The 23,284-nt window shown below is 37.1% G+C and overlaps 1 protein-coding gene across 1 annotated transcript in view; it reads left to right on the plus strand.

The window, feature by feature from the left end:
- Window positions 1-1,758: 1,758 nt before the first annotated feature.
- Window positions 1,759-23,284, plus strand: part of MIPOL1 (mirror-image polydactyly 1) — a 165,151-nt gene continuing 143,625 nt past the window's right edge. The window contains exons 1-4 of the mRNA XM_050897480.1: window positions 1,759-1,795; window positions 4,336-4,470; window positions 5,760-5,839; window positions 23,065-23,251. Coding sequence (XP_050753437.1) covers window positions 5,821-5,839; window positions 23,065-23,251 — 206 coding nt within the window. The 5' untranslated portion in view covers window positions 1,759-1,795; window positions 4,336-4,470; window positions 5,760-5,820. The remainder of the gene's footprint in view (window positions 1,796-4,335; window positions 4,471-5,759; window positions 5,840-23,064; window positions 23,252-23,284) is intronic.

Here is a 23,284-nt window from a genome sequence, read left to right on the forward strand (position 1 = left end):
GAATATTTTGCATATAAAAGTAATAGAATACAATAAAATAAGTACCTCTGTAATCAAAGTATGTTTCATTTCACAGCTTTCAAGTATGTAACAGATGGGTATTATTCCCCGTTTGAAAAAGATTTGAAGTGGCTATTTCAGTTATTCTTTGACTAGTATTTTTATAACTGTCCAAAGCTAATTTTAACTTATTTTGGGTTGTCTTAGATTTCTGATTTGCCATAAAGTTTCTTAAGGTAGAGAGGAAATGTGACTCTTTTGTGGAGGAAGGTATCATTGCATCAAAACTTGGCATCTGCCTGGGCTAAGAAAACTGTCTGTCTGTTCCCTAGGGAAATGCTTCTAGAAGGTAACTGGTTTTTATGTAGTGTACGCTCCTAAATTAAGTTTTTTAGTTTAGCTTGCCCTGAGGCAAAACGTTTCAGGATATTTTAGGAGATCCCTTGTAATCTAATTAATCTTACGAAAATAGTACTAAAATTCGTTCTTTATTTCCCTATCCCTAAAGTGTATGGTGTTCCCTCCATTACATAGCTCCATCCCTGACTGTCAATGGCAACTGTCAACTGCATCAAGGGGGACCAAGACTGGCTCAGTGCCGTTCTAAGGGGTGGTGGGAACTGGGCTCTTGTTCCACCAGAGGCAGGGCAGGCGGGGTAGCCCTCCTTGTGGAAAAACTCTCCCGAGACCTGAGGACTTTTTGTGAAGAAGAAGTGAATTTGGTCGACAACAGCAAGCGTTTGCTTGCTGACACAGCGGCTAAGGCCATGATTCAGTAGTTGTCTTCAAAACCTGTCAAGGCAAGACCAAGGAACAGGGGTTTGCAGTCATCGGGGCTCCATATGGAAGGGTCTCAACAGCCTTTCAGTTCCCAGGGAGGGGGAGTCAGTAACTGAACTCCAGCTTAGAAGATGGACTTCCCCATCTCCTGCCCAGGGAAGGAAGGTGTTGGCAGCTACAGCAGACTGTCACTAATCCAAATACCTTGGGTCAACATCACTGTTCAGATGGTTGAAAGTTGGTGTTACTGTGGGGTGCTCCCTTGTATAATATATATTCTGCAGACACTCTGGAGGTTTTTTCCTCTGAAAGTGGAAATACCGCCACAGCTGTAATAAAAGCTATTCAGAACTGCACAAGTAAAGCACTGTATGCTTCCTACCTTGCAGATGTGTGTTATTTTTATATACCCCTTGTTTTTATTTTATTCCTATTAAGTGTTTGTGTTGATGAGTGATTAGAACTGGGACTGGAATGCCATCCTTTTGAATAAGCCATTATTTTGTTTAGGTTTTTTTCCTCCTAAAATCCATTCATATTTCAAGGTACTGGAAGGCAAAATATTTTGATGGCCATCTTTGCAGAATATACCCCTGAATGAATGAGGAAGCAGTAATTTTAGTTAGCACTATATAAATAAAAAAGTGAAGGCAGTGCAGTGAGCTTAGTTTTCCATTTTTATCTGTCATAGATGTATATAATTCAAACATACAAGTGTGGAAAGAAGTTGACAGTTTGAAACTGTGACTGCATGAGTCTCGTAGGATAATGTTAAAACTTCCCGTGTGCTTCAATCTGACGTTCTTTAGAAAAAGGTGGTTTTTGCTGAAGTATAAACCAATTAAAACTTAGTGCTGTTTTTCACTGGCCACCCATGCTAAACTAGAATGTTCGTGTATTTCATGTGTATGCCTATGTAATTAAGCATCCACTAATTTCTTTCTTTTTTGGAAATACTTCTGCAAATCAGCACTCCATATATGAAGAGTTAAGATCCTATCATCTGTTGTTTAAGGTAAGGATAAGGACAGACATTATTATTATTTTATAATAGATTCTTAATCCTTTGTTCTGTGAAGTGTTGACGTTTTCATTAGAGTTAAAATATGTTGCATGTTTACAGAAAGCCTGAAATCTCAATATGTGGTCCTATCAATTTTAATTATTTGAATCATTAGAACATCTAATTTTTTGCTTAAGGGTACACAAATGTACCATTGAATCTGTTTTTTTAAGGTTTTTTCCAGTTTAATGTCTGAATCCAAATTCATAAAGAGTTGGAAAAATGAGATGTCTGAGCTATAGGATTCACAGGGATTTTATATGAAGCCTATTTAATCAGGATAACACTGTTATTAATATTCATAAAGTCAGCTGGAACACAAATGACAGACTATGGAGCCTAAAATTTTTTACTTGTGAATTTATTAAAAGCAGCTTAAAAAATTAATGGAATTTAAGTAAAGTTGACGAAAATTAAAATCTTATGTTAGCAGAAAAAATCTTTATTAGAACTTTCTCTAAGACCATCTTGCATTGATATCTTTGACAGATTTCATTGGTACTTAAAGAAGAAAGATGCATGAATGGTCATTTAAAAGGATTTAAACACATTGGCACATTAATTTTTACATGAATAATAAGTAGTTTCCAAAAGCAATTAACTTACAGTGTACAAGATTTGAATAGAAAAATAGGACTGTGACATCAAAGGGCAAAGCAAATGTGCTGTACATTTTAAACTTTTAATAATATGACATCTTAAAATAATTTATTTCATTTCCACAGTAGGTAAAGTAACGGTGAAGGTATTTATGTACAGCTTGGGTTTGTTTTGAAATACACCAAGATCTGGAACAAAGAAATATTTTGATGCCGAAGTGCTATTGGTAAAGAACAATTTCAGGCTTTTACAGTGATCAGGTGCTTTTGACTCAAGCTTTCTTACAGTCAGTTTCTCAGTGTGGAAAATAGTCATATACTGACCACAGCATATGATTTTCTCCCATGCTGCTATATGCAGCACTGGGAAGCATTTATTTCTGTAGAGGGCAAAATAGGTAGATCTGGGATTTCTTTCATTAGTAGGAAGATACTGGTTAATTTATATTCATATTTGTAGGTGGGTTTGTACTTAAATATTTAGTGTGAATTTTACATTACTATTGCGTATTCAACAGATAAGGACTTTTTTTTTTTTTAGCTTTCTTTGCATGATGTTCAAGTAGTAATCTTAACACTAACGCAGGTTGAATAGATAGGTAGTGAATAAGGAAATTAACTCTAGATTTAAAATTAACTCTAGATTTTGGGTTACACTTTCATTTTGTATTTTCAGTTTTGTCTTAGTCTACCAGTATACTTGATTTTAATCTCCAGCTTTAATTTCTTTTTATTATTAGACAGATTGATTATTAACAGATTGTCTTCAAATGAAAGTAAAGAAAAGCTTTAAAATAATTGTATTTAATTTTTCTGGTGATTCCTCCTGGGAAAACCTTCATGGCCAGCTTCTGCTTGTTGTTGACGTGGCAAAGTTTAACACTGTCTGAATACTGATGATTCAATAAGTTTTGGTTCTAAAAATACCTTATGTTCAAAGTAACTACTGTAACGGTACATCTTGAATGATATGTAAGTGTTGTGCATAAGTTAGATACCTATTGCAGCGTTTGTGTTCAGAACAACCGATTTACATACTTAGTCTACGGAATATTTTGTTGTTCTGTTTACTAACATTTTTATTTCTAGTAATATGGAAAGTATACTGCAAACCCTAGGGAGCCCCAAAAGGTCTTTCTGTTTGACTTCGATCGATAAGTTGCCTTAATCTGATATCAACAATGTTTTTATTTTCTGTATGTGTAAACCAGAAAATTCCTATTAATTAGCAGAACGTATTTCATGTATGAAGACAAAGTCTGTAAAATGAGCCTCTTGACTTCTGTCTCCAGTTATTCCTGTGCCATAGTCTATTATTTCCAGGAGAGGGCAGCATTTTCCTACATCAGGTACATGAAGGCACATGCCCTGCTTAGACTGTCAATGTTTCTTGTAATTACTCCCAGTGTATTTGTTGCTTGCTTATGAATTAACTTGCATTTATGGAACTAAATCATTCCAATCATTTAATTACACCTGAGGAGCTGAACTATAATTGCTTGCTTCCAACTAGGATCTGATATGGCTTGAGCAGTATTAATTTGGTGTTTACTTTTCTGAGTGCTAAAAGCATTAAAATGATTGTGCAATGGGATTACATTTTACTAATTGCTGGCATTCATTAGCTGGGTAAATGGCGAGGAAGAATGACTGTATATTGTGGAGGGATAAAATTATGGTTTTAAATAGTATATTACTAGGCACATTAAGGCCCTAAGACATGTTTTAAAATACTCCAGAGGTTATTAAATACCGTATTTTCTTCATGTCTTGCTATATGAATATCTTATTAAAATACTGCAATTATTATGAACCTTTTTGTGCAATATGTAGGGAAATGGCTTCATTGACAGAAACCTATTTCTTGATATTAATAACCTTCCATATTTTCAGCTAATCCAAAAGTAAATGAGGAACTTAGGAAAAGATTGCCAACTCCAAATCAACACAGTTACACAGAATTGAAAAAGAAGCGTACAGCTTCATTTGAGGGATTCTTGTAAGGAACTCAGTGTGCTGCGATGTGAGGTGAAGTTGTTATTTTTTGTTAAGACCTAAGCACATCAAATCATACGCATTTGTTTTTATAATACACATTTATAGTTAACAACAAATATATGTGAAATATGTATTTCTTGAATGCTTAATGTAAATGTTAGTGTTGAATCTTAAATGTTTGCACAATTATTATACTTTTTAATAATCTCAAAGATAAAAATGAAAACATCTGCCTTTTTGGTGTTGTATAGGAAAAGAATTTCTTCTGCTGCTTTATTAGTTAGAACATATGTCTTGCTATAATATGCTTGAATTTTAAAATGTGTACTAATTTTTTTTTTTTTTTAACTCTTACGTTTATCAGCACAATGACAACTCTCTGGGTATTTTCCTGATCCAGCCACTACCTCTTCAAGGCACATGTTGTATCTTTTTAATACATGTAGAAAAAATATAGCAGGGAAAACATACAAAATAAGCACAACTACGTAGTTAAAGATGAAAAATTGTCCCTTGTACGATACATTTTAAGAGGTGCATGAGTAAGTAATAAAACTTGTGATAAGCTTACTATATTAGCAAGATTACAAATTTATTTAGATTTCCTTGAGATACAGAATATAGTTGAATTTTTAACATATAAGAGAGCATACATTTTAACACTCAAAATGTTACCTGATAAGCATAACATTTTACTGTAGGTCTTATTTTTGAGTATTGAGGGTTGTTTCTTGAAGATCTTTGATTATATGAAATACTGCAACTGTGTAATTAACTGTATAGTCTGAAGCAATATGTATGCAAATATTAGGATGGATTATTTAGCTGTTTAGAAAAACCTGCAAATTCAGAGTTGGAGTGGTCATGGGCCACTTTACCTGTATTTCATCCAGGAAATTAAAGCAGGAGAAAGGATGTTGTAAAGTGAAGCACATACCACCATCTGTAATAATTACCAAAGTGAGCAGTCTCATTGCCTCTAGTGGGACCACTCAGTGTGATTTGGGCTGTGCTCAGTAGCACGTACTTCCAAGACCAGACTCCAGAACAAGAAGACAAACTAATAAATTTTTCAATGAAGGCATTACATGCAACAGAAAGCTGAACCAAACCATTATAAAAATTAGATATGTGAAGAAATAATATTTTACTGAGAAATACATTTAGCACTGGCTGTTAAAGTAAACAGAGTTTATTGTCCTCTTATAAATATTTTTAACTCATTTGTCTTGTAAATTTTCTGTCAAATGAAGGCAAAATATAAGTGTGTTATAATGTATTGTTTCAAGTTTATTTATCTAGAGTTTGCTTTATTTTAGCTCTGAAATCTTCAAGCAAAAACTGGACTCAGTGCCAGATCAAACAAGTTCAGAAGAACAAATGGAGAACTGGTCAAAAGGTAAGGACTTTTAAGATATTAATAAGGAACCTCAGGTGTTATACCAGTGCTAGGCAGTGACTGGAATGTATTTGTTCTTGCCGATATATGACTGACTTTGGAAGAAAAGAAAAAAAAAAAACCAAAACCACAACCGCACACTGCCTCTTAAAAGTATTTGGGATAACAGGAGAGCAGCTACAGGAATGTAAATAATCAGCTTTATTTTTATTTTCTGGGTTATTGAAAATGTTTTTATATAACTTTGAGAAGTCTTATTTGAATTTTTAATCTGTACATTGTACTTTTCTTTCCAACTGTTTTTTTTCTTAATGAGTTAACAACAAATCTGAAGTCTGTCTTAAAGTAACTTTCTTGGCTATTCACACCTAGCTAGAGTATGATTAAGCCATCTACTAATATTAACGAGTTTCTCATTATTACCTCAAGTGAATATAGACAGTAAGGTAGGCTTGGAGGTAAAGGTGGCCTTGGTTAACTTGGAACTTCCATGGTTCATGGAGTTTTCATCTCCATCAGGATGCAAGGATCTTTTTGTATTTGGATGGCCAAAAATTTGCTCTCGGATACGTTCTTTTATGTTTCATGGCAGAAACTTAAAAACAAAAAAAAAAAGAGAGAGAGAGAGGAAAAAAATAAGCACTGAGTTTGAGAGCACGTTATGTGACTGACTGACTTTACAGAAGAGAATTGTCAGAAAGTGGCTTGTGACTAGATAATAATGTGTAGATTGAAGAAAGGGAAAGACACAGGAAGGAGACCTTGAGCACATCATAAAAGGGTGGGTTTTTTTCCTGTAAGTGGCTATGTGTAGGTTAAAAAAAAAAAAAATTGAATAGGTGTGTCAACATCAAAGATGCCTCCTATATCAGAGCCTGATAGCATCTTGTGTATTTCCTTTTTTGAATTTTATACTATGTATTCTTTCTCAAAAGATAATAAATGTCAAGTTTCTCATGAAGAGTCTGTTGTTTAGAAGAAAGAAGAAATACTCCATCTTGGAGATGATGCATTTCTTACATATGTAAAGGAATTTCTATCTATATTATTGTGTAAAATAAGCTACTTGTAGACCCCTTTTAATTCATGGAACTTTGAGCTGTTACTGAGTGAACTTAAAAATGTTTTTGAATCATATGTGCTGAAAGCAAAAGTAGTCATGGTGGAGTAACTTAGTGGAGAATTGTATTTTGACAATTTATATTTTAAATGTATAATGGCTTAATCAGATTTAGTATTTTCAGACCTTTAGGGGTCAGCATACCCTAAGAATGGTTCAAAAGGTTAACTTTTCCAAAGTAGGCAAGTGAATACCATAAACTGATTCATTGTGAAATGTTTTCTGTCTAATTGCAAGAAATGGCGTTCTTCTGCTGCTCACAGATACTTGAAAAATTGGGTAGTTACTGAGTTTCATGTGTATTATTTTTCTGATGCATTAAGTTAATATTTTGTGCTGTTTAGAAAGCAATTTCTTCCAAGCTAACACTTATGTATTTGTGTATCCAATAGAAGTTGTTACATAGACAAAAGTAAAATTGATACACTTTTTTTAGATCAATCATTAGTAAGTCACATAATTCTTTATGCTTTTACTGCTAGGGAAGTTAAAAACAGGGATTATGGATAAATCTCATGTCATGATACTGGTTTGGATAAGGAATTTTTTTTTTTCTTAGGATTTTATTTGGGTATTAACAATTAAAATACATTTTCTTGTCATAAAGATAGTAGATAAATTACAGCAACATAATGTTCAATATGTACCCTTGGTAGGCATTCTGGTGCATTTTCTCATTGAACTACTAAATCAAAGCAACTTTTAATCTTCTGTTTAAATGTCTGTGTTGAAGTGTGTACCATTTTGTGTTTTGCTTTGTCATCTGTGGTATCTTTCCTTTTTGCAGCTGGTACTGTATCCAGTTGTTCCTTGCTTATAATTTGGAAGTTTAAAAGCCGTTTTTAGAATAACCCTATAATGATTTATTATTATTTTTTAATAACATACTGAAATGTTGGAGATTAAATTATTTGTCAAAAAATAAGGATGGTAAAGCATGTCTGAGATTAAATTCAGCTGACTAGATGGCAAATTCAGTTAAGCAATGAGAATTTTAAAAAAACAGCAAAAATGTTAGGTACAGAGAAGTGGTAGATTTATGGCGGTTATGTGGGATAATATGTAACCTGTTAATAGATGTTATAAAATAAAATACTTGAAAGAAAGGTAGTGTTTAAGAAGAGTATATCTGAATTGTTTGATAGTTGAGATTTTCTTTTTAACTTTCCATGTTGTTTGGAATATAATATGCCTGTGTGGATTGAAGACATTTGTCTGTCTCTGTTCTGGTACGTTAGGAAGAGTTAAAGAACAGTCTATGTGCAAGCATATTATTTTGGGTTTGTATCTAATTCAAATGTAGTATTTATCTCCACAGCACCTAGTTTTTAATGGGAGGATAGTGACTTTTTTCATTTCTCTCTAAGAATGCTTGAGAGAATGTGTCAGGAGCATTGGCAGCAGGCCAGCAAAGACTCTGTAATTTCCAAATGAAAAATATTCAGGATCCAAGCTAGAAAGCCTAGGATGGTAGTCCATTATAAAAATAAACTTACAGTGGCAAATAGGTGCATATCTTTGCATTGCACCTATTGGTGGTGGGTGGGGAAGCACATTGCACCTGGGTGGAATTGTTACTTTAGCAGGGTTTACATGCATGACGAAAACTGCACAAACATTAATACTGTGAAAACACAAGAGGGAACCTGAAATTGGGTGCTTTTCATACTTACATATACGTTCAGGACTCAATATGTCAATTTTCCAAAAGAGTTAGCAGGATAGGAAGGTGGTGAGTGTGCAAATACTGGAGTTAAATTTGTGTCTCATTTGACTCATATCATGTACTGTGTTTGAATGGGTGCAGCTATACTTGTTCTGTATTATATAGTCTTTCACTATTGTAATGTTTTTGCATGTGTCATATTTCTGAGTATCCATGATTTTTAAGGACAGGGCAGAAATTAGGTGAAGTCTTAAAATATCAAGTACTGTTCGGTCTTTTTTGACAACAAAATTATAATTTTGCTGACTCCAAAATGAAAAGCATTGTATAATTATTATTTGGAATTTCCTAAAACAAGGTAATAGATTCCTTATTTTTAATGGCAGAGTGGTTTGCTTCCTTAAAAGGTGGTGGTTATATTTTTCAAGCGTAGAAATATTTTTTTTTTTTCTAAACCACTACTGAAAGCACATATTGAAATGTAAGTCAATGAACCAATTTCACCTGTAAGAATTTGATGTCAACTGTTAGTTATGATCCATATAGACACTTTCACTGTAACTTGTTATCCTTCAAAAGCATGTTTGTGCGGTTTGTAAAAATACTTTAAAATTACATGTCTGGAAACTCTAGTTCAGAGGAGACTCTAGCTTTAAAGAGATGTGATAATGTAGATGGGAACAAAACTGCAGAATCAGCTTGTGCGGGGAAATTTGAAAAGTGTTTTATCTGGTGGTGAGCTGTTGTTTTCCAGTCTTGCTCCCTTCAGGAAAAATAGAAGAGGAAAACAGATCTGCAAACCTAATGAACAAGTTATGTATATATAGCTGCTGAGACACATGTGCATGTGATAAGCTTCTGTGTAGACAATTGTGTTAATTGTATTGTGTGTTTATGCATGCATTGGTCTTGCATGAATGCATGGTGCTTACTGTTAAGAATCTGTCCGTAGCTTTCCTTATATTGTCATGGTCATGACGTGTATATGCCTGTCTATTGCTTACAAAAATATTTGTTAGTTCTTTTGCTGTGTAGTGAATAATATTCAGGAAATAAAACCTCTCTAGAAATATTTTTGCATTTATTTACTCGCACTTATAAATTCCATTAATTGTCAGCCATCCTGTTTGCATTCATGGTAATCGAGGCAATGTACAGTCATATGCATAGGTTAAGTAAAATGAATCATCTTTTTTTGCTAGCTTCCTAGAAATGAAACTCCTGTTCCTCACCATGTATTTGTAGACTATCTTATTAGAAGTAGTAAGTTTTTCTAGCGTAATGATTTTAATGTACTTTTTTTGTGGGTTTGGTTTTGTAATAGTAATTACAAGGACTTTTTGGCTGGGATTATTATTGTGTGACTTTAACACACACAGAACACACACACACTCACACACACACAAAGATGAAGGTGTAAAAAAAGCTTTGAGAGTAATGTGGTGTTGTAAAGATTTTTCATCTGACAGTCTAGTTGGGTCTAAAAGCAACTAATTGTAAAGGTGCTGCTTCCCCTTTCTCCAGAATACGGCCATTACAGCTGTAAAGACTCTAAATCTGAAGCCCTTCTTCCAAGGCTGTAGTAGAGGCAGAATGAACCATACTTGTCATATTGAAGTCTGTTTCTTTTACATGCCTCAACAGGAGATACTATGAGCCTGTTCTTCCTCTCCTTCCTTCTTTTAGCAATAAGGAGTGCTGTTTACCTGGGAAAGCAAGAAGACCTGGATATTGCATGGGTGTGTATGCAGAAGAATCTACGTGACATGCCGAGAGGCAGAGTCCTCTTCACGCACATGGCTCAATTGATTAGTGTCTTCCATGTGTGCTGTGCTTTCAGCATCAAACTCGCTGTGTGCTAGCTGTCAGAGATCCCCTTGCAAAGTGGCAAAGGTAGTTGCAGGTTTCTCTGCGCAGTATAAGAGGCAGAAGAGAGGCTGAGAGGATGATCTTGCATGAGTCAAACATAGGAAGGGTGGCTAGTAACTGTTGAGCAACACTAAGTATGGAAGATGAAGAAAACATCTTACATGGAAAAAGAGGGAATAGTGTGCCATGACTTAGAAGATAAAAAGGAGCTAATGATAACTGAAAAATCATCGAATACTGACTGGTCTTTCCTATAAATATAATCACCCTTTCATGTGTATAAATTCTCATCTCTCCCTTTTCCATCCCATTTCTTGTCTTGTGCATTTTGAATGGTTAAGTACAGTGCATTTCTGGCCAGGCTACATGCAGAAAGACTCCTCATCAGAAGCACAATTAAGTATCCAGTATCTGCCTGACTCATTGGAGTGTTGTGAATGTGATTTTGTTAGACCCTTTACAGTACGCTGCAAATGTGTAGTGCCTTATCTGCACAGAGTACTGCAAGCACTGAAGATGGGGAGAATGCACACCTTGAAGTATTGCACTTTGAATCGCATAAGTGTTTAAAGTATGAGTGCAGCTAACTTCAGAACGTCTTGAAATGTGCTTCAGGGAGAGCAGCACTTACTACCACAGTAATTTTTATGTAGTGCTTTGGGAAGGAGCTTTAGAAGACCTAGCACAAGTGCAAGAGGAATTTGGTTATTTTCTTCTTTAGAAACCTTTATTGCTTCTATTTTAATAACAACTAGAATGAAGCTTAAGTTCAGAGCAAAGACATAACAAAAAAAATTACTAAAAAAAGGTTCTCCAGGGAGTGCATTGGAGACTCTTATCTGAGAGCTCACCTGCATCTTTAGTAGACCATTTACTCGAGTAAGAGGTACGTGGGCAAGGTGTCTTACTGGCACTTTATGCAGAGTGACCTTCCTTTTATGTTGGACACTTAAAATTACAATATTTTTCTTCACTTCTAAAGCTGTAGTTTTCTGGGATTTTGTTTAGAACTCTAATTCAGTAAAGCCTTAGTTGTTTGTTTGCGGTAGGGGAGGTTGAGTACATTTGGATAAGAGAATTTTCACTATAATTAATGGGCATCAGGAAACATGACCCTGCCTAGATAAAAGGGAGTTCTGGATCATTAAGATTTAGATAATGGAAGGGGTTATATGTGAAAAGCAATTGTCTGGTATGACAATAGCAAAAGACAAATGGGGTGGGAGGGTTTACTTTGGTTTTAGCTGGTTTAGAAAACATAAACACAGCATGCTTAGTAAAACTCTAGCAGACTCTATGTTTGGAAATTATGTAATAACTCCATATAGGCTGTAATGATATCCTGAAACCCTGTATTTAAACTAACCTGAATTACAATGAGAGATAAACAGAATATTTACCCATCCCTTATGAGCTGCTGCTGATATGTAAATTTATTCTTCTACTTTGCACAAATATACTTTTGAGCTACTGCTTAAACACTTCAAGGTCCTTAGCCAAACAGTTTTAATGATGCCTCCAATATTATGAAAGTGTGACATTTGATGAATGCCTTGTATAGTTGTGATATCGGGGAAAGTGTAAACAAAAAACGCACATCAAGTCATCGTGCAACACCTAGATAATTTATAATTTTACTGTTTATATCCATCTTGACATTTTTTATCTGCCAAAGGCAGGTTTCATTTGGAATCTTAATCTGAGATTTATTTGGTGGATCTGGAAATCATAGCTAGAGTTCCCACAGGAAATGGTCCATCTACCAACAGATTAAGTGGCAGTCCTGCAGTTGTTAAGGGAGCTCTGCATTTAACACACATGCATACTCATTCAGTCAGCACTGTGGAGAAAAATTAAAGTAGTAACCCAGGTTTAGGAACAATGTAGCTAAAAAGTCCCATATTTGCTGAATGACAAAGGGTTATATAGCAGCATTTCATTTTATTATTCGTGCTTGAATTTCTTGTTTGCTTTGTTGAGTCTGCTGACGAATACTAATAAATGCCTGCAACAATCCAGACGAGAGATGCCTGGCAACAAAGCTATGCGGTGGACCTCCCTGATCTTCTCCAGTTCACAACCTGACCTTTTGAAAAATTGGCTGGGCTAAGCTGCAGAATTTGGGTGTAATGGTTATTGTTAACTCCAGCTTTAGGATTTATTAATTTGTGTGATCAAGACTTACCTATACTTCAAAGTTTCAAAAGACCAAACACAATCATCCATCCATTAGAACTAACATTGTGTTTCAGTGAATCCCACTTAGTATCTGCCTAGAGATTCTGCTGTTTTGATGCATGCGGAATATAAAAATGCTTTTTCAAGTGTGAGACCAATCCAACAAAAATCTGGTGTCTTCTCAGAGACTAATATTTTAAAATAACAATATGTTAATGAACTGGAAACGGAGAGTGGAGTGCCAAAGGAAATGTCTGATATTTACACATTAATAAATGCATCACAATTAACTGCAGTGAATACCAAAATAATGATTGGCCGCATATTTTAAAGACTTAGAAGCGTTTTTCTATTTTAAATATTCACCAGTTTGTACACAATTGCTGTATAGATGCAAAACAGGAAGGCAAAAGAGTTAGTGAGAGAGACAGGCGAGGGAAACATCATGACTAAAATAATCAAAATCATCAGAGAATTGTAAAAAATTACCTTTGCCAGAATAACTCCAACTGTTCTTAATCTCCTTGACAATTTATTTCTTTATGAAAGGTGTTGCCAGGGTTCCACACAAGTACAGGTGAATAAAGAAGCATTTAAAGTAACACAGATGTCCCCTCGCTTAAATTGCTAACACTGTTCTCTTTAGATTCCTTTAAGGAATAAAAAAATAAACCATTAAACTTCTGAGTTTTGTCTGTATTTTAGCAGACAATATTTTCAAGCTTCTTTTTTTGTGTGTGTGCATATGTGTCATGGGATATAGAGCAAACTCAGACATTAATGCAAAATATAACCTAGGTTATTCTTACTTCATTTGCAGAGAACTTTCTCAATAAAGTTCCAATAAAAATATGTTGTTCTCTTTGATCATGATTTTGGACAACTTAAATGCTTAGCTGTGGCCAGAGATTGAGCATTTGAATTGTATTGTTCTGTTAACCTGACTGGCTTCTAAAACAGTTCTAATTGTTTGGAAGTTCTCTGTATTAGAACGATAGTCAATGGGGGAAAAAAAAGTTATTTCTTCTGCCTACTATTGAAATTACAGGAAGTTTGTATATACACTGTACACTGCACGTCTGTCTTCTAATATAGAAATACTGTAGTCTGTTGTGAATGAAAACTATCATCATGGAGTGTGGAAGGATACCAATTTAGTTATTTGAAATTTCTCTTAATTTTTTGATTGTGTAAATGTTACTTTGTCATTCATAAGTAAAAGTGATATTTTTTTTCTTGAAGTCCAATTGAAATGAGTTGCTGAAGCCTGTCTGACAGAAGAGAGAAGAATTTGAGGTCTCTGAGGAGGAGACAGGAGCAGGAAGGGCCACCAGTGAGGTAGCACAGGCTCCAAGATACAGCATGGATACAGCACCTTGGACTTCTGCAGTTTTACTTGTGCCATGGCTTGCTCAATGACTTCGATCCAGTTACTTCGTTACTGTGTGCCTCAATCTTGATGGCTTTAAAATTACTATCACAGTGCTTATGCATCCGTTATAAAATATCTGTGAGGGTTTCCAGAAAACGTTGTTTTCAAGGCTTATTTCAGTGAACCTCTGTCATTTGTTTCTTAAAATAAGAGCAGATATCCTATCTCAGTGTAAAATCCAGGACCTTTCTGAGTAAGACTTACTTAAAAGTAAGTTGATAGTCCTCATTCTTCTGAGTTGACCCATGGTGCTCTCAGCAGGGCCCACAGTTATGTATCGTTGGGGCACTGAGCGTACAATGCATCTACGTGGTGATTTCCTCTTCATTACTGCCAAGGACTTGGCTGGTTATATGTGGCATTTTGGCTGGGCAGAGCACTGAGAAATAAAAGGAATTAGCTTTGTATTACAAAACTACTCTGAGCTTAGTCTTCCCTTGTTACGAGGTTCCTGTGACTGCCATTCTGCCGTGCTACAGAAGTGATTTAGTGAGATCTTAGAGTCCTACTGAATAATCATCTTGAAGTTTGCCCAGTTTTCTTTAAACGTTAGAAAAAGTGTATCATGAAGGGACAGCCGTTTGCTGTTAGTTGCAGGTTATTGGTTCTCAGTATACTACACTGCACTGAAGGGGCCTAAATAATTGTTAACGTAAGTAAATCTGTAGTAAGTCCAAAGATGAGTATAGCTGCGCTTTTTCTTGTTTGTTTGTTTTGGAGAAAATTTATATTGACCTTGTACTTTTTGTACTGAGCTTTTGTAATTGTTTTGCAGAAACAGGAATTACTTTCTTCTTGAAAATTAAGTACAGCATCTCTTCTTGGGATTAACTCTGAAAACTTGTTTGCAGATTGTGGGAAAGATAAAATAGTGAGGAAAAAGTCAAAAATAATGAACACCCTTTGAGATATGCATGTAAATCATGTACGTTGCATCTGTGCCAACTCAAATACGAATGAAAAAGGAAATAACAGGCATTCTGAAAATGCATAAAACCTAAACCAACTCTTTTCTTTCCACTTATGCCAGGCAATAGGATCAAATTTCTTCCACCAGCCTCATTTTCTTCTTTTGCATATTTATGCCTATAAAATCCTTTAATTTTGGTTTCCCACTCATTTTCAGGATTTATGCCTTTTAATCATTCAGTAAAGGGTGAACTGTTGAGCAATCTGAGTCTTTCACAGTCACTCTGTTTGGTAGAAGTTCCAGTAGTTATATAGCCAAGTGAATGAATGTTTGTCTTTGACAAAAAGGCTGACTCATCATTTTCAGCTCATGAAGGAATATTCGGCCATAGTACTAATTTCATTTGCATAGCTTGAAAAGTTAGTGGCTATCAGGTTCAAATTTTCCGTTAGACTTAAATATTTAATTTCTATTTTTTTATTATATATAGCTAAGAATTCAAGTCTAGTGGCATTAGATGTTATGAACTTAAGAAAATTCCATAATCCATTTTTCACATGAAGCTATTAAAATTGCTTTTTATTAATGGAGCAACTGTCTTGTCCTAACAGCTTGTTAGAACGCTTGCAGGTGTGCATGCATTGTCATACATGCATGCCCAAAAATTATCTTTTCAGAAATGTTTGTAGTATTATTAGCATACAAAAAATGTAGATAATTTGAAAGTCACTAATAAAGAATAGCAATTAGTCTAGCGAAAATAAAAAGAAGGTAAAGTTCTCAAGTAGTGCTCTTGCACACTTGACAGTTATTGCAGCAAGTTGAGGTAGATGTGCGGTTTGCAGGTAGGGGCAAGAGGAAGTATGTTTAAACTGTAGTAAGTGTGTCCTTTTATTCCAGTGGGAATAGGTTAGTTTAGTATAGGGGTGGGGTGGCTCTTTGCTTTGACAGTTTCGTTGGATAATGAATATTCCCTCTTGGTGTTTGAAATTCGAAGTTTTTAGTATTGTACAAACACAAAAAAAACCCATAGAAATTGAAGCTGTGTTGTAGTTTAGGCTGAGAAGAAAAAATACGTGATTAACAGTAAATTAGAGTTTGTCAGTCGCTGAGTTTTGGGGGCTTTTAGTAATTGAAGTTGCAGTTAGTTCCTCAAATGTAGCACAATGGTTTTTTCTGCCTTTTTTTCAAATGTTTTTATTCTGACAGTGTCACGTAGGAAGAGTAGGCTACTGAGTTTGCAGTCAGCTTTGCTCACGCTCCCAGAGTGTGTATGGCTCATTCTTTTCCTTCCTGGTTTTGCTCTTTTTCCTGTTCTGCCTCTTACTGCCATCCCTCTAGGCGTTCGTTCATGCAGTCTTTTGCAGACAGATGAGAACATGCTTTGTCTGTGCTACAGACTGGCTTAAACAAATACTAGGAAGCTATAGGTAGAGCAGGTGGGTAAGTACTATTACACTTGAAGCTGGTTTGGAACACCAAGGACTTCCAGTGTCCCCATACTCATCTGCAGGCAGATCTGCAGCCAGTCATGTATTTTGCAATGCTGCGTGCATGTTCTGTTCGTTTTTGTTTGTTTTCCTTTATTGTTATTCCACAGAGGTCCCCTGCAAACCTCTAGGCTGATCAGAGCAATTTGGCTAGTGGGGTGCTGCAAGACTTCAAACAGGGGGGAAGGAGGTGCCCACCCAGCTTCTGCTGGATGATGGGACTGCTGAATATGCTAAGTGGTATAACAAGGGAAGCTACTGCCTCCTTAGCTTTCCAGGTGAATCTGCACCTTCTTGTGCACTTTCATCTTCAACACTTCTTTCCGTATTATCAGTGTCAGTACAGGATTCTCTAATGCTGTGCTTTCCCTGATCTCAGTGCCAATCCCCCACTTCTAAGAAGAAGCTATGAGAAATAGTGGCTGCCTGCAAAATGTGTTAGATTCAATGTTTTTACTTGTCTTTTTAACCACTCCCAGCTTAACAACATTGAATTCTGTTCTGCCTTTACTATTTCAAGCCATGACAGCATTATCTTCCCCTTACGTTCCTCACAATCAATTCCCAGCTTTAATTCTAGTGTCTTTATATTCCTTCTTCCTAACATTTGCTTTTCTTTCCCTCAATATGAACAAGCTATTCATTCAAGATAAATACATACAGAAGATCAGCTGTTCAGCTTCTCCCTATAGTGAAATATTAATCTAGGCTACTGAACTTGTTCTATTTTATATGGAAAATAAGTTGTTTAGTATACTCAAGAACCAGAATCAATGGTGGTGATATCACTTAATGAAAGCTACAGCATTTTTTCCAAAGCTTGCAAGGCTGTTTTACCCTTTCTCTGATGTTCCTTGTGCAGCCTGATTATTGCAAATGCTACTTACTCCCCAGTGTGTCTCTGCAGCATTGGTAATTAGTGCACAATACAATTTGCAGGAGGCATGAGGAAAAGCAGTGAAGTGCATTGATTAATATTGCCACTTAGTTTAACAGGAAGACAAGCTACCATGTACCAAGGCCTAAATTACTTGGGGTGGGGGTCATGGGCTATATGGAGAATAAAGTGGTTTTAAAACTAAAAATATTGCTATGCCCATTGATCTGACAGGGTTCAAAATGTCTTCCCCAAAGCATTCTACTGACAGATTTAGCATGTTGACCAAAAAAATGCATTACAGCTTTATTAAACAAGTGAAAACCTCTAACCTTAATGCCCTTGGGCAGAGTGCTTCCAATTCTGAGTGGAGGAGGCTGCCATGATCTTCTCTCTTACAAAGCCAGTAGGGAAAAAACCAGATCCTCTGTGTTTCAGCTAACGTTTCTGGGAATGCCACTTACAGGCTTGCTGTGACGCTGCTTAGTCTTACCCATGTGCTTGAGGGAATTGAATCCGGATGACAAGGTGTGCTGCAAAAGTAAGTTGCTTAACAAAGCAGCATTAGCATTAATAAATGTCAACACAGGTCTAGTCCCATTCTAAATTTTTTTTTTTTTTTCCAGCTGCTGCAACTTACAGTTGAAGGCATAAAAATCCATATCTTGACATGGCCTAAGGATTTAGCCTGAAGTTCAGCTGCTAATGCAGATGTTTACCTCATCATGCAGACATGTTTACTTCATTCTGTTTTAAAAAAAAAAAAAAAAAAAAAAAAATCTGTCTGCTGACTTGACCTGTCATCTAGAGAGCTTTGCTGCTTGTTGGGAGCTCATATTCAGGACGTTATAGAGAGGCTGCTGAGGCTCATCTGACCCTCTTGTTATCCCCTGCTGCTCTTCCATGTAGGCACCAGTGATACTGTTGGGGTGACCTGGGAAGTATTACGTGTGACTATAGGGCTCTGGGGGTGATGGTCAAGGGCATGGGGACCCAGGTGGTGTTATCCTTGATCCTGCCAGTAAGAGGGAGGGGCATGGAGGAGAACTGGGTAAAGTAGATGAGGCCTTCTTCAGACAACTGGAAGAAGCCTCATGCTCACAGGTCCTGGTCCTCATCAGGCACTACAATGACGCTGATAATCTGCTGGAAGGACAACAGCAGGGCACAAGTGATCTAGGAGATTTCTGGAGTCCACTGATGACAACTTCCTGACACAAATGACTGAGGTGCTGTCGTGGTTTAACCCCAGTCAGCAACTAAGCACCACGCAGCTGCTTCCCCCTCTCCCCTCCCAGTGGGGTGAGGAGGAGGAAAGGGAAAAAAAAAAAAGTAAAACTCGTGGATTGAGATAAGAACAGTTTAATAACTAAAGTAAAATATAATACTAACAATAGTAATAATGAAATATAATAATAATAATAGTAATGAAAAGGAATATAACAAAAAAAGGAAGGGGGAGGAAAGAAAAAAAAACAGTGATGCACAATGCAATTGCTCACCACCCGCTGACCGATGCCCAGTTAGTTCCTGAGCCACGATCCGCGCCTCCCAGCCAACTCCCCCCTGTTTATATACTGCGCATGACGTTCCATGGTATGGAATACCCCTTTGGCTAGTTCAGGTCAGCTGCCCCGGCTCTGCTCCCTCCCAGCTTCTTGCTCACCTGCTTGCTGGCAGAGCATGGGAAACTGAAAAGTCCTTGGCTTAAGATAATCGCTACTTAGCAACAACTAAAGCATCAGAGTGTTATCAACATCATTCTCCCACTAAATCCAAAACACAGCGCTGTACCAGCTACGAAGAAGAGAATTAACTCTGTCCCAGATGAAACCAGGACAGGTGCCAACAGCGAGAGGTGGTCTGCTGGACCTGATACTTACAAACAAGGAAGAACTGGTTGTGGATGTCGAAGTTGGGGGGCGGCCTTGGCTGCAGTTACCATGAGGTGGTGGCATTCAGGATCCTGAGAGGAGGGAGCAGGACAAAAAGCAGGACCTTAGCTGTGGACTTCAGGAGAATAGACTTTGGCCTCCTCAGAGATCTGTGTGGAAGAATCCCACAGGATACAGTACTGGAGAGAAGAGGGATCCAAGAGAGCTGGTTGATACTCAAGGATCAAGCTCAAAAATGGTCTATCCTGACAAGCAGGAAATAAAGCATGGATCAAGCAGGATGTTTTCCTTGACCTTGGTAAGGCTTTGGACTCTGTGTCTCATAACATCCTAACAGAGAAGCAAAGTATGGGTTAAATAAGTAAACAGTGAGGTCGATTGAAAACTGGCTGAATGTCTGGGCCCAGATGGTGCTGATCAGTTGCACAACGTCCAGTAGGAGGCAAGTCACTAGTGGTGTACTCCCAGAGTCAAAACCGGATCCGATCCTGTTCAATGTCTTCATTAATGATCTGGATGATGGAGCAGAGTATACCCTCAGCAAGTTTGCTGATGATACAAAACTGTGAGGAGTAGTTGATACACCAGAGGGTTATGCCGCCGTTCAGAGGGACCTTGATGGGCTGGAGAATTGGGCAGAGAGGAACCTCATGAAGTTCAGCAAGCGGAAATGTGAAGCCCTGCACCTGGCCAGGAATAATCCCATGTAACTGTACATGCTGGGCGCCAACTGGCTAGAAAGCAGCTCTACAGAAAGGGATTGGGATCCTGGTGGACAGTAAGTTGAGCGTAAGCCAGCAATGCACCCTCATGGCAAGGATGGCCAACAGCATCCTGAGCTGCATTAGGAAGAGGAGTGCCAGCAGATCGAGGGAGCTGATCCATCCTCTCTGCTCAGCAGTGGTGAGGTCACATCTAGAGTGTCAAGTCCAGTTCTGAGCTCCCTAGTACAAGAAAGAGATGGACTTGCTGGAGCAAGTCCAGCAAAGAGCCACAAAGGGACTGGAGCATCTTACCTGTGAGGAGAGGCTGAGCGCTGAGACTGAGCCTTGAGAAGGGAAGGCTCGGGGGAGTGGATCTTATCAATGTGAGTAATAGCTGATGGAAGGGAATGAAGAAGAAGAAGCCAGACTCTTTTCAGTAGTACCCATTGACGGGACAAGAGTCAGTGAGCACAAATTAAAACACATGAAATTCCTTCTGAATACAAGGAAACAATTTTTGACTATGAGGGTGATCAAACACTGGTACAGGCTGCCTAGAGAGGTTGTCGAGTCTCTGCTTGCGGAGCTATTCAAAAGCCATCTGTACATAGTCCTGGGCAACCTGCTCTAGGTGACCCTGCTTGAGCAGGGGGGCTGGATCTCCAGTGGTCCCTTCCAGCTGCAACGACTCTGTGAACTGTTTCTAAAGTCCTGGTACTAAAAGCAGCAAATTCAAAAAACAGGAAATGTGAAAAGAAGAAAAATTTACTCAGTTGATTACTCTCATGCTAAAGGGATAGAATCCCTTTTTTGATTTGTCACAATGTAACTGTGGTAGCTAATGTCATCTGATCTTCTTAGCATTCTGGAGTGAGAAGGTTTTTCTTCTCCAACTTTCCTATAGTGTGGGCCAAAGGAGAGTGCAGTAATGCTAAACAAGGAACAAAGGTTCATGGCAATATAGTCACTGATTATTGCAACAGATACGTTGTGCTTGAATTCTTCCACAGAATGCAACACACTTCACCTGAGGCGCTTCAAATATATATGGCTTATAGAAAATGTCGATGCCCTAGAGAAGAACGGGAGGAAAAGTTGTTATGGCAAGTGAAGCATTGCACTTCCCCTTCAGTGTGTGAGAGCATAATTTGCAACTGCATATATACATATCACTGCATCTGAAATGGGAGAAGTGGACAGGATGATGTTTGATAGGCAGTTCTTTATAATATAAATCAAATGGGAAACACATCTCAACCAAGCGTATGTCTCCCTATAAAAAGCTTTGCAAATATTGAAATTCAGACTAGGTTAGTTTTCAGATAGTACTAACTGGAGAGGATTCCAAATTTTGCCCTTATGTGTTGACACTCCCAAGTTGGGGCAGGTTCTTAGAGTATAAATAGTGATTTTTTTTAATGCCCATTTCTTTAGAGATCCTTGCTACTTACTGTAAGGAGGAGCAAGAGGTTGAATCCAATTTTAAAATGTAGCAGCACTTAAAAGGAAATCTCTGCTCAAAAACCTGCATGATTTCAGGCTAGTGAACAACAGCGTACATTTGCTCAAAGAATCCAGGTGGCTGTGGGCTGTGTTCAATTTCTGCATTAGCTGTGAAATGATCTGAGGAACACATTTCAATCAGAGTACTGAAAGTAGCGTTAAGGTTATACTTATTAACGAATGTTTTATCAAGTTATGGTCCCCACGTGTTTATTACTGCTCAGAAACAAAGATTCTGATATGCTGTTGGCTGTTGTTCCTCTAGTACAAAAATCAGTGGTTATAGTTTAGAGGAATGGTGAGAGTGGATTCGAGTGGATTTGTGCTGAAGTAGATAAGGAGAATACAGATAAGCAGCAGGTACAATAAGTTTTTCCTCAAGGTAGTAACCCATGGCTTTGTATGGGAACGTGTTAAACTGACTCCAGCCAATCCACAAGTCATCTCTCTGTGCCCTCGGGATGTTTCCTGTGCCATTGGCTGTGTCTTTCCTTCTTCAAGGAAAGAGTGATCTATTGCAACAGATTTTAGAGACAGTCTTCAGTATTTTTGACTTGGAATCTGTGCTTTTGTGTCTTACATGCAGCTTGATACCTTGATACTGATTGATGTGTATTTTCGGGCTATTTGTAGATGATTGCAACTGTATAGACAGTTTCTTATTATTTTTGAGGAGGAAGTAGTGAGTTGGATCAAAGAATGTATACTGTATAATTTATCCAAAATGTTTGGAAATGCTAACTTTATTAAATGAGCGAAAGCTCCAGTGTTTGTTCTCTACTAATCTAAATGAACGAATGAAGAATATATGCACTTTTTTCCATTTGCAGCTTTTTTAGGCTTCTTCCTCCTCATTTTTTAATATAGTTCTATAATTAAAACTTACTTGTTCTTACTTTGTGAAAGAATATTCATGGTATGTAGATCTTTCTTTCATTTAAATACCTTGATATCAGAAATATGTCCTAAAAATATCTAGTAGCCAAGCTTAAGAGAAACTATCACACTCAACATTTTAATCAGATAATTTTTCCCTTTGGCACAATTTGTGCTTTGCATTCTTCAAGTTCTTTAGTTGCATGAGCCTGTACCTTACACTCTCCAGGGGTGAATAATGGGGCCTTAAATTTGTTGTTGCTAATTACAGCTTGCTGATACTCCTTTTGTAGCCAAAATGGATTTGAAAAAGATCTCTATATAAGTAAGAGTCTAGTTCACAATCTGCAAATTTCCCTGTCTACAGCAGAAATTCATCATGTCTCACTAGGGTAGAGCTGATTTTTACAAAAGATAGGTAGATAATTTCCTACGGTCAGCGTTATTTTAAGCGGTCGTTTAAGAGGAAGAGGGATTAGGAAATGGTAATGAATTTTTCAGGTTTCCATGAGAAAAATCCAGTAAATAGGTTGTAACTCCTACATCCATGCTCTAGGTAACACAGCTCTCGTTCCTTAGGGGGATGAGGAAGCTGTGAATCTGAAACTAGAGTACTTTCTCCTTTCTGCTACAAATAAGAATATAGCAAGCCATATTCAAATGAGAAATCTCAAATAAAATATGTTTGCTTCTATTTCCAATTAGAAACACACATCCTGGAACCGAAAAAAGACGACAGTTGTGTTGAGTTTCAGTTTCATCAGAATTCTCAAAAAACCCCAGAATCTTTCATCGAGGCAGAAGCTGAAGCACTGAAACTTTCAGATTTGCCAGTAACCAGTCAAAGAGGAGGAGCCCCAAATAATTTTAATTCCAGTCCTGAAGAATCAAGGTAAAAACAGATATCCCTATATATAGTTTTTCT

This window comes from Gymnogyps californianus, chromosome 5 (assembly GCF_018139145.2).
Source record: "Gymnogyps californianus isolate 813 chromosome 5, ASM1813914v2, whole genome shotgun sequence".
Classification (NCBI taxonomy): Eukaryota; Metazoa; Chordata; class Aves; order Accipitriformes; family Cathartidae; genus Gymnogyps; species Gymnogyps californianus.